The following is a 15,889-nucleotide window of genomic DNA, read 5'->3' on the forward strand; positions in this document are numbered from 1 at the left end:
GTTGTGTTTTTCTCCTTGGAAGGCGTTTTTCAACACCTTTCTGTTATTTGAGTTACAAATGCTTTTGCTCATTCTATCATTTGCCTTTCAAACACCTTTCCAGTTACCGAAGTTCAGATGTTTGCTTGAATCTAAATCTATCAGTCTGCATTTTCTGGCTTTCTGGAGAGCCTGGTTGGTAGTCAGTAACCATTGGAAAAACCAAGGGTGTTCTAAACCTTTTGAGAGTTACTGAAGCGCATTAACCTTTAAAAGATTGTCATCTAAAAACCTGTTTTTCCCAAAGACTGACACGCATTCATTCAGCTGTGTCCCCACTGTGTGCCCGTGCGGGGAGGCCCTGGGGATTCCGGCGCCAAGGAAGTCACACAAGTCCCCACCCTCCAGCCACTTGGAAAAATAAGGCAGGGGCAGGGTGCCTCAAAAAGAATCTCTAGCACCTGGGCTGCCCACAGGTATCATTGAGAAAGTGGCCAATGTGAAGTAAAATGTGCCAGAAAGAGCCTGAGACACGGCCTTGAATGAACCAAGTCACAGCCCATCTTGTCAACGAGACAAGTGACAGTTTCTGTGGGCAGAAGAGCAGCTGGTGTGGGTTCCGTCCGGCACGAGGCAGGTTCCCAGAGCGTGCTTGGCCCCTCGGTTTCCCTCATTCCCTGGGGAGAAGTAGGAGGGGAAGTGAAGAGGAAAGTTACCCTGTTTCACCACCCAACATTTCATTTACACTTCCTTTTCCTACACCAGCTTTCCAAACAAATGCCAAATACTAACTCACGTACTTGTAAGGTCTCACTCTCCCTCAAAATGCACAGTAACTTAAATTAGATTTTTGTTTCTGTCAGGTGCGGATAACTACTGTTTTGTTCATATGCATTGACAAGACTGCTTCTAGATATGACATTTCCCCTCATTGAATATGTAGGTGGCGTTAAGTCTCCAGCCACTTAATTTAATATAGTTTGTTGTCTGACACAATGTCACAAGCAGCTTCTGATAGTATAGGCAGTTTTCAGAAACAAACCACCACCTTAAAAATCTTTATTGTGCACTTGAACGTCTATAAATTATGTTAAACAGATGCAGTCCCTGGCCTTCGGAGGCTTATGGGCCCATATAAACAGCTCAGACCCCAAGGCAAACCATGAGCCAAAATCAAAATTAACAACCAGGCAGCCTCTTGGCTTTGCCTGCAAGTAGGAGTCGTCAGTGCCTTTGTGGAAGTCGGCGTCCACATAATCAATAAGTCACATAGTTTCCCAATATGAAGGTAGGAAGAGTAGCAAGTAGCACATTTACACCTAAGTCCCATTTCCTACCTCATACTTTATTTATGTAGCTAAGGAACTGTCCCTTTAGATTTTGTAAGCTCTAAGTATAAATGAAACAAAATTATGATTATTTTTTCCTTGATAGTGGACAATACACACACACACACATGCAGATGTACTCTTGCTGTGGATAGTTTTCAGAATGCACGGGACATGCCTGCTTTTATCCTCGCTACATCTAATTTAACCAAGTGTTCATTTTTCTAGATGTTTAAATGCTAAATCCCAGTTGAATGAACATTGCAGCATGGAAACAGTTTAAACATGGGATTCTAGAAGGCTCGTTCAATAATTATGCTCTAGCTATTAAATACGGTGTTACAAAACTGTTAAAAAGTTACAGACTTCCATTTCCTGGTATGGCCTGTTAGGAGCTTAGAAGCCGCTACTCGGCCCCAACAACCAGGAAAGAATCAACAATTCTTCGATCTGTCAAGAAAATGAGGTCATGGGACAAAACATTACCTCCCAAATTAGACAGGCAACACACCGTGACTACTCACCAGAGCAGAAACTCCGAGGGAAGTAGCACCGGGGTATGAGAACCCGCACTGGAACTGATGAACTGCTGGAGGCTCCGAATCAACAAGTCTAAGAGCTAACAACTCTAGGGGACCAGCCATGGGGAGACCCCGCAGTTTGTGAATTTTCCACCTAGGAGCTCTGGTCCTCTTAGTGAGTATCGGGGGAAAAAAACTCCTGTGCTTCCAGCAGGGTGAGGGAGAAAGTGGTCATTTTGAAATATGCCAACACATTCTGTTAACAAGACCAACCCTCAGGAGCAACGGTCTTACTAGAGTCTAACCTACAAGGATTTTATGAACACCCAACCAACTTGGGGCAAGGAAAACACCCACTCCAGCCACCCTGTCTCACCTAAGGGGCAGTTGGAGGGCTGAGAAGCACTTGTGAGGCTTCCAAGTGCGGGCCCAGGCCCACCAAGAGACTGAAACCTAACTACAGGACTATAGAACACTCCCTGTCCTGCACACCTCCACTTCATTACTAAATGAACTAAATGAACTCCTTAGAGTTCTAGTCGCTAGGCGTACTGTGGGTGTCAACAAAATCACCAGGCATACTGAAAGGCAAAACCCAGTTTGAAGAGATAGAAAAAGCATTGGAACCAGACTCCGATGTGGCAGGGATGTTGGCATTATCAGGAATTTAAAACAGCTGTAATCAATGCTCTAAGGGCTCTAATGGGAAAAGTAGACAACGTTATAAGAACAGATGGTCAATAAAAGCTGAAAGAAAAAGGGAATTCTAAGAACCAAAAAGAAATGCTACAGATCAAAAACACTATAAAAGAAATGAAGAATACTTGTGATGAGCTTGTTACCAACTAGATATGGCGGAGGAAAGACTCTCTGAGCTTGAGGACCAAAACTGAAAATCAAAGAGAAAAAAGACTGGGGAGAATAAAAGGAACAGAGTATCTCAGACCTGTGGGACAATTACAAAAGGTGGAACTCACACATAATGGGAATACCAGAAGAAAGAAGACAGAGAAAAACGGAAGAAATATTTAAAGCAATAATGGTTGAGAATTTCTCCAAATTCACATCAGACACCAAACTACAGGCCTAGGAAGCTCAGAGAACATTAGTCTGGATAGATGCACAAAACTCTACACCTAGAGTTCAAACCTCCAAAAATCACAGATATAGGAAAAATCTTGAAAGAGGCCAAAGTGAAAGAACACTTAACTTACATAACCGTGAAGAATTACATATGACTTCTTAGAACCCATGCAAACAAGTAGAGTGGGGTGAAATATTTAAGGTGTTCGCGGGGGTGGGGGTGGGGGGTTGGAACGGGACACCACCAACTGAGAATTCTATACCCAACAAAATTTTCTTCAGGTCTGAAGAAGAAATACTTTCTCAGACAAATGAAAATTGAGAAAATGTGTTGTCAGTAGACCTGCCTAACAAGAAATGTTAAAAGAAGCTCTTCAGGGCTTAGGAAAATAATCTAGGCCAGAAACTTGGATCTGTATAAAGAAAGGAAGAGCACTCAGGAAGGAATTAGTGACTGTAAAGTTAAAACTTTTATTTTTCTTAATTCTTAATTGATCTAAGTTTGTTCCAAATAACAGTAGCAACAATGTATTTCACATATATATGCTTATGTACAAGTGAAATGACAGCAATGATACAAGGAACAAGAGGGAAAGATTAGTAATATTTTGTTATTATACAGTACTTAGTACCCCATACTATGTACTTAATACATAGTGCCCCATACTATGGTGTTTTGCATATTACAAAATATGAGACAACTGGTTAAAAATTTTAAAAAGTATAATTCACATGCTAAGAAAGGAGAGAAAATGGAATAATGTAAGTGGCCCAATTAAAACCACAAAAGGCAGAAAAAGAATAGAAGGCCAAAACAAAGAGCAAGGGCAGTGACTAGAAAACAACAACAAATATGGCAGATCCCAATCCAGCCAGATCAACAGTCACTTTAAACACTGATGATCTGAATTTGCCAATTCAAAGAAATTGTCAGAGTTGAACAAAAGATAAGACCCAACTATATGTTGTCGACAAAAACCTATTTTATGTATAAAACACATATAGGCTAAAAGTAAAGGGATAGAGAAAAATATACCATGCTAACACTAATCAAAACAAACTTGGAGTAGCCATATTAATCTGAGACAGACATCTGAGCATAAAAAGTTGTCTAGTATAAAGAAGGGCATTATGTAATGATTAAAACAGCCAGTCTTCCAAGACAACATAACACATTTTTCATGTGTGCGTACTTAACACAGCATCACAATATGTGAGGCAAAAACTGATAGGGCTGCAAGGAAAACAAGGTGTATCTACTTTTACAGTTGGAGACTTCAATACCCATTTTTCAGAAATGGACAGCTTCCAGAAGCAGAAAGTCAGTAAAGACATAGTTGAACTCAACCACACTATTAATTAGCTAGACATAATTGACATCCACAGACTACTTCATCTAACAGCAGAACTGACATTCTCCTCAAGCTCGCATGGAACATTCATCAAGATAGACCACATTTTGTACCATAAAATTTAACTTCAAAATGTAAAAGAATACAGGTCATACAGTGCCTACTCTCAGACCACAGTGGAATAAAACTAGAAATCAATAACAGAAAAATAGCTGGAAAATCCCAAAGTACTTGGAGACCTACAACACATTTTTAAATAAGACATGTGTCAGAAAAAGAAATCTCAAGAGAAAACATATTTTGAACTAAATGAACATGAAAGGCTAACTTACCGAAATTTGCACGGTGCAGCAAAAGCAGTCCTTAGAGGAAAATGTATAGCAGCGATTGTATATACTGGAAAAGAAGAAAGACTTAAAGTCCATAATCTAAGTTTCTGCCTTAGAAAACTGGGAAAAGAAGAGTAAATTGAATCCAAAGCATTCAGAAGAAAAATAATAAAAATTAGGTAGTTCTCAAATAAATTGAAAACAAGAAATCATTCAATAGCAAGTTTGCAGGATACAAGGTTAATAAAGTCAGTTGCTTTTCTGTATGCTAGTGATGAACAAGTAGAATTTGAAATTAAAAACACAATACGATTATCACCCACTAAAATGAAATACTTAGTTATATATCTAACAAAATATGTATACGTTCTAAGTGAGGAAAAATACAAAATCTGATGAATGAAATCAAAGAATTAACTAAATGGAGAGAGAGTCCATGTTCATGAATAGAAAGATTTAATAAGGTCGAGATGTTCTTCCCAAATTGACCTCTAGATTTAATGCAATTCCAATTAAAATTCCAGCAAATTATTTTGTGCATATAGACAAAATGATTCTGAAGTTTATGTGGAGAGACAAAAGACACATGATAGCTAACACAATATTGAAGGAGGCAGAGCTGCAGGACTGACATTACCCAACTTCAAGACTTCCTGTAAAGCTAATGTAATCAAGACAGTGTGGTATTGATGAAAGAATAGACAGAGAGGTGAGTGGAGCATAATAGCCCAGAAATAGGCCCACGTGCATATGGATATGGTCAACCGACCTTTGACAGAGGAACAAAAGCAAGCCTCGCGGCCCGGCTTCGGGGCTCTCTAATGAGCATTCCGTGGGGTTTTGTTCTTATTCCCTCTGCCAGGCCGAACAGTCCGAAGAGGAGCAGAAGCAGGACTTGAACGCGGAGAAACTGATGCGGCAAGTGTCCAAGGATGTGTGCCGGCTGCGAGAGCAGAGCCGAAAGGTGCCGCGCCAGGTGCAGTCCTTCAGGTAGGCAGCCCACCCCGCTAGTGCTCCCAGGTAGTCCTCCACGCGGTCTGAGTTCTGTGGGAGTCGCCTCGGAGTCGCTGGGAGCTCACAGTAGCCCGTGAGACCCGTTGGGACGTCTGTGCTTCCGTTTGCTCCTCCCTGAGGTTACAACACCCCCCCTCCGGCGGTGATCCTGACCCCCTGACAGCGGCCCTGACCCCTGACAATGGCCCTGACCCGTGACAGCGGCCCTGACCCAAGCAAAGCCTGGTTCCCCAAGAACTCAGGGTGTCCCCGGCTCTTAGAAGCAGTCGCCACATCTCACTGAGAAATCTTGATGCAAAATACAAAAAGCATGTATCTTCGGGTATTTTGTTGTTCGCTCGTTCAACAGACGACCCCCCGCAACGCCGTGGTGTCATGGATGCCCCCCCACCCCAGCCCCCTAGGTTGGGCTGGGCTGGGTGGGGGGGATACACCCTGGGAGCCTGGGCACGGGCCTGGGTGGCAGAGCCGGGTACTCTGCCCGAAGCATGAGGGGGACACTCCTGGTTTCACCCAGAACCGCCCCGTGTTCCCCCGCTGTCTCGTTTCTCACAGAAAGTTCGAAATAGGAGTCTTGTGTGAAACATCTGATCCTGGTGTGCACACCCCGCCTGCGCCAAAGGAATCCATTAGCAGGGAGTGTTCAGTTTTTGGTTCCTCCGTAAGGCTTTCAGTGACGTCATGATCAGGCTTACTTGCCTTTTTTATTTTTACTTTTTATTATTCTTTAAGAGTTTTTTTTTTTAGGTTTATTTTGAGAGAAAGAGCAAGTAGGAGAGGGCAGAAAGAGAGAGAGAGAATCCCAAGCAGAGCTGGGATCAAGAACAGAATCCCACATCAAGAACCAGATGCGGGTGGCTTAGTCGCTTGAGCCACCAACTTCAGCTCGGGTTATGATCTCACGGTTTGTGGGTTCGAGCCCCACATACTGACAGCTCAGAGCCAGGAGTCTGCTTCGGATTCTGTGTCCCCCTCTCTCACTGTTCCTCCCCCACTCACACTCTGTCTCTCCCAAAAATAAAGATCACCAAAAAATTGTTTTAATTAAAAAAAGAGCCAATACTTAGTGGACTGAGCCACCCTGGTGCCCTAAGGGTTTATTTTTTTAAGTAATCTCTACACCCAGCATGAGGCTCAGACTCAACAACCCCAAGATCAAGAGTCGCTCGCTCTACCGACTGAGTCAGCCGGAGGCCCATCACTTGCCTTTTTTTAAGTCTTGCTTTTATCTCTTCTGGAATCAAACAAATGTAAAGGATGCAATACCACAAAGATAACTCACTGCAGTTCCCCCCATTGTCATTTCCCTTTCTTCCCTTCCCTTTCCTTAGTCTTTTGAGCTTTTCCACCTCAGCGCTTACTTCTTCACCTCGCTCTTCCTCCACCATCTAGATAGACTCTTATTTTCCCAAAAGAAGGCTGGTGCTTTATTCTTTCTTTTTTTTCTTTTTTCTTTTTTCTTTTCTTTTTTTTTTTTTCTTTTGCTTTATTCTCCTTCGTGGCCCCCATCGTGCCGGGTGTAACATAACACATCTTCAGTTGATGGGATACAGTGTATGGTGTGAAGATTTTGTACCAAAGTAGATAGATTGCTCCTGTCTTTGGTAACTATACAACCCCAAAACCTTATTATTTTTTTTTTTAATACTCTCCTAACCTCTGAAAACCATTGTGACCTATGTTCCTCTGCTTCTCCCTTTCGAGCTGTTTCTCCTGATCGCTGTTTTGGGGTGCGGGACCGATCTGCCTTTACTCCAGTCACGTTCCTTTGTTTCCCTTCGTTTGGAGTCATGGTATTGCTCCACCCCTACCTTAGCAGGACGGTATGGATTTTGAAGGATTTTCCTGATACCATGTACTTCTCTACGGGGCCCTGAGAAGTTCCCTGGGACCTTGGACCTCCTGTGTTCTCGACTTAGTTCAGAAGCACTCCTAACTGATGGTGTGCAAACCGCCCCACCCTGGAGATCCGGGAAGGCGTGTACCGCCTCAGTCTGCGGGTGATTTGCCAGGAGCCCGAGCTGCCACCCTCCTTCATCGTGTCCTCTCCCAGAAGGCGGCGATCTTGATTTTATGGCGTTCTGCCCAAGGAAACGGTCTCCTGTCCAGGCTTGCAGAGCTCTGGGGACAATTTTCAGGGGTCACAGAGTATTTTCAGCATCATATTCAAGTCCATTTATTTCTCACCCCTGACTCTAGGGAGAAGATCGCCTACTTCACCAGGGCGAAGATAAGCATCCCGTCCCTGCCGGCCGATGATGTGTGAACACGTCCCTGAAGAAATCCTGTGGTCTCCTGTCCTTTCTTAGGGAGGGCACAAGACTGAGCATTTGTTTGTTTCTGGCGGGGGGGAGGGGGGGGTTCTTTTTGTTACATAACTATCAACTCTTAAAGAGCTTTTATTTCGCATCAGATTTTCAACATGTTAATTTGTAAAGTACCTTGAATGTAATTCTTGTATGTTTAAAAGAGAAAAGAAATCAGATAACCAAAACGGGCTGATCGGGTACACGAACGTCCGGTGCCTGCGTATTGCCCACGGGCCATATTTTCTAGAAGTGGGACAGAGGCAGCACCCCTTGCCTGTCCCGGTGAGCCAGCCGTTGAGAAATAGCCCGGCCGAGCAGAAGGTGATTTTTGCTTTTCCTTGGCTGTGCGGTGAGCAGACCGCGGAGCCCCCGGCCGGGCGGTGCTGTGTACAGGAGGCCAGCCCTGCCGGCTTCAAGTCCAGGGTCAACGCCTTTCCGGCGCCACCTGAGAAACAGGCGTTTGCGCTCACGGCCGCCACCTCTGTCGGAGCCCTTGTTTCCTTAAAACAACTTCCTTTTTGTCCTTTTCTTTTAGTCTACAGAAGGCAGACTGCGGTGAGGGTCCCAGCACAGCAAGGAGCAGCGCTCCTGTGATTGGCCACCTCCAGAGCAGGGTAGAGGAAGGGAGAGAGCGGGGAGCCTGCACACCGCCAGCGGGCCCCCCGGAGCACCGGCCGCCTCTGACGCAGCTGGGCTCGTGTCCGCGCTACGAGGGGTTGCGGGGTCCCGGCTTGCGCCCATATGCTGTGGCCTGAGTGTGAGGATGGCCCCCCGCCCGCCACGCGGGGGCCACCGTGATGCCCCCGGTCCCCACCCGCCACGCGGAGGGACCCGCAGCAGCGCGCGCCTGGGGAAACCGGGAGTCCTGGCTGAATCAACGTTGCCAAAAAGAAATTTGTTTTCACTTTATTAAACAGATTTCTAACATTTGCTAGAAATTATCTTGCAGCTCTCGTTTTTAGGGGATCCTGTCTGCAATTTGTGGCGAGGCGGGCCAAGAGAAGAGTGTGCCTGGGGGGAGATTGTTGATTGGAAATCTCAGCCACAGCAGTTGTGTAAGAAAACAGTTCTCAATGAACTAATGTCGAGAGAGAAAATGGCTCCAGGTCCTCCCGTGTAGACTGTCTGTCAGCCCACCGGCCCCACGCACTGCCTACACAGAACTCGAACTCGCCTGCTCTGCCCGCATAAAGGCTTTTGAAATAAAAAGCATTTATGCGACTTAACTCATACTTATCAGTCAGTTCTCCTGGAAGAGGCAGTTTTTGGTTAGCCATCTTACATAGCAAACTACATGTTTATTTGGGGTTTTTTGAGAAATACAAAATCCTCTTAAAGGGATAGAGCCCTTAAAAAAAAATAAGTTCTATTTCTCAGCAACCTCAGCAAGAGTTTTCAGTTTCTTGTAAGTAATTATTACATGTTTTGGAAAGTTCATTTTAGCAGAATCCAAATTCGAAGTAAGCAATTCCTGAGCCTAGAACTTTACTTTTTCCCAAGTTGTCCCACCACTTCTCTCTAAAAGTCCCTGAAGCCGTAACTGGATGTGACACCACTCTGAACAAAAACCAGCCTCGCGACTGCGCCTTCTATCAGATGACTAAGGAAAACCAGGGCAGGAATGCCGTTCACCCTTGTCAAGGTCAAATGTGAAAGACAGAAGTTTATTTAATATAGAGCTAAATGAAGGTCAGCCGTTTTCAGCTTCGTAGTGTGACCGTGAAAATGTTTATAGAATTATGTGTAGTTGTACCGTACGATTTTATTTTCTTCATTTATTTATTTACGGTCTTATTTATGTTCTGTTTAATATATAGTTCGGTTCTGGCCATTTTAAATGTTTGACACAGAAGAGGCTATATTGGACTATTTACACCTTTATAAATAATCTTCCTCAGATTAGCTATTCACTCTTTGTAACAAAAAAGTTTCAGACAAGAATACAAGAATAAAATCTGTCTCAGGCTGGTAGTTAACAGTTGTGACCAAGATGCTTCTGGTTTTATTTTACAAGATGTGCTCCTTTCTAACATGAGAAGTGAACTTATTTTAATATAATCCTTTTCCACACTTTAAAAATCAGCAATAGTGTTATGTATTTACAGGCAGCTTTTCACAATTCTGTCCTATTTGTACTAACCCAAATGATTCACAGTGACAAAACATTTTAATAACTTGATCACAAGACTGTATGAACAATATGAATTTTAATATTATAAATACTATTTTTTAAAGGTAGAATCTATTCTGCACAGGGTAAAAAGAATGTAATATTTAGGTCTCAATTTTGAATTATCAGTATGTTATTATAATTTTGTATATCGGAATCTAAGTTACAGGTACAAAAAAATATTGCTAGCCAAATGAACAAAGTTTAGCTGAATCTCTGTGGCATGCAAATCAAATTTAAAATCTTTTTTTTTTTTTGCTATTACTTTATCTATATTGTATTAAATATCAAAAGCTCAGGACTGAACTAAATATTTAATCAGGTTAAATTCTGAATATGTTTCTGTTCTAATTTGTCTCGTTTGTCAAAGTATGCAAATACATCACATAGATTAACTTTGGTTTCTGCACTTTTCCTGTGTGTGTGGGTGGAAAAAAGTTCAGTGTTTTTCTTTTTTTAAACAAAGATGCATATTGCCTCATACTTTATTTCAGTGTCGTTTATTGTTTAATTTCCCTGATTGCTGCAAACCAGAGTTTACTTGAGCCACGTACCGAGCAAATGTAAAATCTGTCACGAGGAACTTCCCAAGCCAGCAAGCAGTTGAGCAATATGGATTGCTGATAGAAATAAAAATGGCCTATATTCAGAGTGGGGGTAAAAGAAGGGGCTTCCAGGGTGAGGTCTGCCATCCGCGCCCACCCCGGCTAGCCCTCTGGTCAGCTGGCCGGCAGGCCGTGGTCCTGGGAGCCTCTTGGCCAGCTCGCCCCGGCCCTGACCTGCACTCCCGCCACCCCCACCGTGGCTGCTCCACAGGGACAGGGGTGGTGCCAGCCGTCCCCTGCAGAGCACAGGACACAGGAGGCAAAGCACGCCTGTGTGGTAGGTTTTACGTGGATCTTCCCGTACACCAGACCCCGCCCTCCTTTGCAGGCAGGAATGAGCGTGGCCGGCTTTGGGGAAAGGCTCCATAGAGGCACAGAGGTGTTTGAATAAAAAGGAGATGATGGGTCCCGCCCCCCCCTTACCTCCTGGGCTTTCCAAGAACCAGCAATTTCTTACTATAATCTAATATACATTTTCAATAACTAATGCAACGGGACTTTAATTTCAGTCTAATAGGGGATCTTACGCATGTGAAAGCAGCAGACGATCAGCAGTAGTATTTCCAGTTGCCAAAATGATCTGTACTGTGAGTGACCCCTTCAAAGATACGGAAGCACTAATAGAATGTTTTATTGACCAGTCCTGTGCGATCACTGAATCTATTTCAAAATTGAGAAAACTCATCCACAGTAATGAGTGTGATTACTATTAAGTCTTGAATGGTTTTGGTCTCAGAATAGAAAGAAGATAACAGTGGTTTATTGTCCTAGAAGGAAATTACAGTTTAAGAAGCCAGTAGCCACAGTTTAAAAAACAAATGCATTTTAGGAAAGTAAAAAGCACAGTGAACGGGTAGGTGTGCAACAGGAAATCCTACCAAACCCAGAGAGGCGCGAGCTTCTCGATGAGTGGCTGCCACTGATTCTTTCTGGCTTAGATTTTCAGATGGGCTTTTCTCATCTCCAGGTGCGGCCGGTGACACTACATCTCTACCGCCGCATAGGTGCCCGAAGCCGGAGCCGCCTGGGGAGCGCAGGCCGCACAGTTGAGCAGGCACCCTCCCAGGAGGAGGGAAAGCCCGGCGGACCAGCCCAGAAAGAGGGCTTCCCCAAACTCCCAGCGGGGCACGATCTCCGGCACGGTCTCGTCCCAGAACTCCTGGACGGTCATGTGGGCCACCCAAGACACCGGGGCCAGGGCCGCGACGCCTGCCGCCCAGAGCAGGGCCCCTCCCAGGACTCGCAGTCCCTTCTTGAGGCCTGGCCGCGTCTCTCCGATCCTCAGGCAGTCCAGGCCAAAGCCGGAGACCAGCAGGCCCAGGAGCCCCAGGCCGTTGGACAGGAACATTAAAATCCTGGAGATCCTGAGTTCGGCCGGCAGAGCCAGGAAGGACTCAAAGTCCTTGCACTGCGTCCCCACTTCCTCTTGGACGACGCAGGCTTGCCAGAGTCCCATGGTCCAGTTCTCCATTTCGTTCAAGTCCAGGTTGAGGTGCTTCCATTGTGGCAGGTAGTTTGTAAGACAGGACAAAGCCCATCCCAGCAAAGAGAATGAAATTCCAGCTAGTTGTGCCACACTTCGAAATGCCAAAGCCATCGCAGACCCCCGGTAGCTTGAGCCAGACTCACTCCTGCCTTCCGAGCGCTGCGCAGAGACCTGTGACACCTTAAGCTATCACTTCAGAGCTGGGAACGATTTCTTCATTGTGTGTAGAGGATTCTTGCCAGAGTGGCTATTGTTTGAAAAGGTGTTGACTAGGTTTCAGAAAAGGATAGAGGGAAATAAGTCTGCCAGCCAGCAATGCCAAGGTGTGGCCAGCACCGTGTCCACGTCCCAGGGGCTGACTCCGTAGTCGCAGTTTGTCTCCAAAATAACACTGGGTAGGACTGATCCTCCTTTCATTGTTAACATCTAAATGGCTTTCGCGTTGTTCCCAAGCTTTCTAGCAAGTCGAAGAATTAACAAGTCCCGATGCAAAATGTTTGCCGACAGTTTGGCCTCAGCTCCCACCACCTGCTTTCTATATGACTGATTGCACCCGTCCAGATTGTCACCTGTTACCTAACACTCTCCCATTTCAATACGTGTGTCATGGTAATAGTGAATGTTACCGCTTTTTAAAAGTAAGTTCAAGAAATACTTCTTATCAGAAATCTCTCTAGATCTTAAATCAAGTCTGGTTTTTGAAGACCCGTTAGCTACGTACACCACATAACATAGGAAGCAATACCGAACGCCAAACCCCAAACATCAGGTCTACTTACTTACATGCCTTTCTGTCAGATTCGTGCACATGTGCGTGCACACTTCCTTTTTTTTTTTTTCCCCCTAAATATGCTTTCTGTGTCATGGAGAAGGTAACCAGTAGGACTTTGAAGGTCAGGATAAACATCCCTTCTGGTTCACTACTGATGTATATATCCCCATGTCTATCAGTTTTAACCAAACAAAGGAAAGTTTTTATTGAGGAGATGAACCATAAATATCTGGATCTCAAGCAAAATATTTCTGGAATTTTTTTTTTGAAACTTTGGAAGGAAGAGACAGGAGGGATTGGCCGGTATGTTGAATCTTGAGAGTACCTCGATATACTGAAACCCATAAGCCTAAAAGTCCTTAGTCATCTCCTACACAAACTGCGTGTGTTCAAAGAAGACCAAGGTCATTGTTGTGGAAATAAAACTCTGGGATAGGCTTACCAGGGGGTATTGCTAATGCAGAATGTTTGAAAGATTGCAGATTGGGGGGGTTTTTTCCTTAGGAAATAGAAACTATTATTATTCCCAGCTATCAACAAAAAAAACAAAAACAACGTTCCTAATATAAAATTTAACACATCAAAGCTTAATTCTGATTAGAAGGGGCAGCCACCACCACATTTTGATTTAAATAACCAGATCGATGAAATTATTTTTGCTTATCCCTATGTAATGCTTCCCATGTAATCTTCTTTTAGATGGAAGACTTGCCTCTTTATTCTCCAGATTTGGGAAGGAAGAGGGGATCTAGTTTAGAAAAGTAGTTATTTGGCGAGAAAACGGGAGCAGCACAGATTTAGTTACATGACAAAGACCCCTTTCAAGCGTAGACCCCACGCGCCCCCGTCCCGTCCCGTCCTGTCGGTTGATGTGGAAAGACGCGTCCCTCTGCTCTTGCCAAAGGCTTACACTCTGGGGTCTGCCGTTCCATTTTCCAGGCACAGACACTGAGTCTGCGTCTCTACCGCCGCATAGGTGCCCGAAGCCGGAGCCGCCTGGGGAGCGCAGGCCGCACAGTTGAGCAGGCACCCTCCCAGGAGGAGGGAAAGCCCGGCGGACCAGCCCAGAAAGAGGGCTTCCCCAAACTCCCAGCGGGGCACGATCTCCGGCACGGTCTCGTCCCAGAACTCCTGGACGGTCATGTGGGCCACCCAAGACACCGGGGCCAGGGCCGCGACGCCTGCCGCCCAGAGCAGGGCCCCTCCCAGGACTCGCAGTCCCTTCTTGAGGCCTGGCCGCGTCTCTCCGATCCTCAGGCAGTCCAGGCCAAAGCCGGAGACCAGCAGGCCCAGGAGCCCCAGGCCGTTGGACAGGAACATTAAAATCCTGGAGATCCTGAGTTCGGCCGGCAGAGCCAGGAAGGACTCAAAGTCCTTGCACTGCGTCCCCACTTCCTCTTGGACGACGCAGGCTTGCCAGAGTCCCATGGTCCAGTTCTCCATTTCGTTCAAGTCCAGGTTGAGGTGCTTCCAATGTGGCAGATAAGTTGTAATAACGGACAAAACCCAACCCAGCAAAGATAATAAAAGTCCAACAAACTGCATCATCACTCGAAGCACTAACGCCATTGCAACAAATGTTACAACTGCGGCCACCCCTATGGGAGCCACTGGCTTTCGTGGCTGACAGTAGTGTGACGGGTCTTGGTCCTAGGCTGCCCGGAATATAAGCTTTGGCCATTAACTCTTTGGAAACTCTGAAATGCGTTTTTGTTCTTCTCGAATATAATGTTTCATGTAAAGGACGAAGGACCCTGTTAAAACTATGAGTTGGGCTTTCTGATAAGGATTTGATCTGTTACCTTCCAATTTGCTTGGTAAAATTATATCCCCAATGCTTGATGGTTATAAGTCTAAGGATGAACAAAGAAGGCTCTATGACCCCTCACCCTAAAACACAACAGAAATCTTTGTGCTTCAATATGGATTAATTAGATCTTAAGTGGTGATAAAAGGCCAGCTCTTTCCGCAACAGGACTTCATTGTAATAGCCGAATCTGAGATTTCAGGGATGCAAAACAAGACCTTGTAAAGAAAGGTAGACTGTTTCCCTATAATCTTTATTCTCCTTGGACTTCCTTAACCTACATGAGAGCCTGGCCCTCCTTCTTGAGTGTCACAGGCACTCAGTGGGGACTTGGCAGGGAAGTTTCCTCGGATTCCTTTGAAAGGTAGAGGCTGGTTCACTGGGTTAATTAAAATGAAAAAGACCCAAGACTGATGCCCAGAGGTGCTAAGTGAGGAGGGGAGGATCCTGGAAAGCTCTTAAGATTTCCTCCATCTATGTCAAGGACTTGGGATAGAGCAGGATTTCTCAGTATCGGGGATGTGTGTGTGTGTTTGTATGTGTGTGTCCAAAGCTGGGCTGTCTTTGCCGTCCTTTAAGCCACAGAGTCAAAGCACTACCAGGACAGGAAGACTCCCAACCATCCGGCACAAAAGCTCTGGTGTGAAAACAACAGCCATAATGGGAGCTGACCTTGGAGGCTTCATCTTGTTTGTCTTTTCGATTTAGGCCACACCTTGAGAGCATAGTTCTGCAAAGCGTGACCCCCTCAGAGAATCCAGGGCCTCCCGGGCTGGAACAAGAGGTCACATGCTCCGGATTCCCAGGGCTGCTCCGGGGCCCCACAAACCCAGCCCCTTTCTGCAAGGGGCCCCGGGGCTCCTGCACCCACAGCGGGAAGGTAGGATCCGACGGGCTTGCGTGGGACACGACAGAAAGGTTCTTCAAATGAAGCCATTGCCCCGGAGGATCCTAACCTGCTGAAACACAACCGCTGGCCTTCACAACCTGGTGGTTGACTCTAGTCCAGGGTCAGAGAAGAGGCTTTATGTTGTTGCTCAACGGGAGATGGGAGAGACCCAGAACCCCGATCGTGATGTGACCAAAGGAAGCCACAGAGTCATTAGGGGAATGGTGCTTCCTTGAGTCTTTGTC

The 15,889-nt window shown here is 45.4% G+C and overlaps 3 protein-coding genes across 3 annotated transcripts in view; 1 reads left to right on the forward strand and 2 right to left on the reverse strand.

Moving 5' to 3' along the window:
- WWC2 (WW and C2 domain containing 2) overlaps positions 1-10,573 on the forward strand; it is a 105,650-nt gene extending 95,077 nt beyond the window's left edge. Inside the window, exons 22-23 of the mRNA XM_077762726.1 lie at positions 5,455-5,582; positions 7,806-10,573. Of these exons, the coding sequence (XP_077618852.1) occupies positions 5,455-5,582; positions 7,806-7,872 (195 nt within the window). The 3' untranslated portion in view covers positions 7,873-10,573. The remainder of the gene's footprint in view (positions 1-5,454; positions 5,583-7,805) is intronic.
- Positions 10,574-11,672: 1,099 nt separating this feature from the next.
- LOC144230223 (claudin-22-like) lies at positions 11,673-12,287 on the reverse strand. Its single transcript, XM_077762423.1, has one exon. It carries the CDS (start codon positions 12,285-12,287, stop codon positions 11,673-11,675), a length of 615 nt encoding a protein of 204 aa, XP_077618549.1.
- A 1,567-nt stretch (positions 12,288-13,854) lies between these two features.
- LOC144230235 (claudin-24-like) lies at positions 13,855-14,517 on the reverse strand. The gene has a single exon (XM_077762430.1). The coding sequence runs from the start codon at positions 14,515-14,517 to the stop codon at positions 13,855-13,857; it is 663 nt and encodes a 220-aa protein (XP_077618556.1).
- Positions 14,518-15,889: the final 1,372 nt, after the last annotated feature.

The sequence above is a fragment of the Crocuta crocuta genome, unplaced genomic scaffold (genome assembly GCF_008692635.1).
Source record: "Crocuta crocuta isolate KB4526 unplaced genomic scaffold, BGI_CrCroc_1.0 scaffold90, whole genome shotgun sequence".
Lineage (NCBI taxonomy): Eukaryota > Metazoa > Chordata > Mammalia > Carnivora > Hyaenidae > Crocuta > Crocuta crocuta.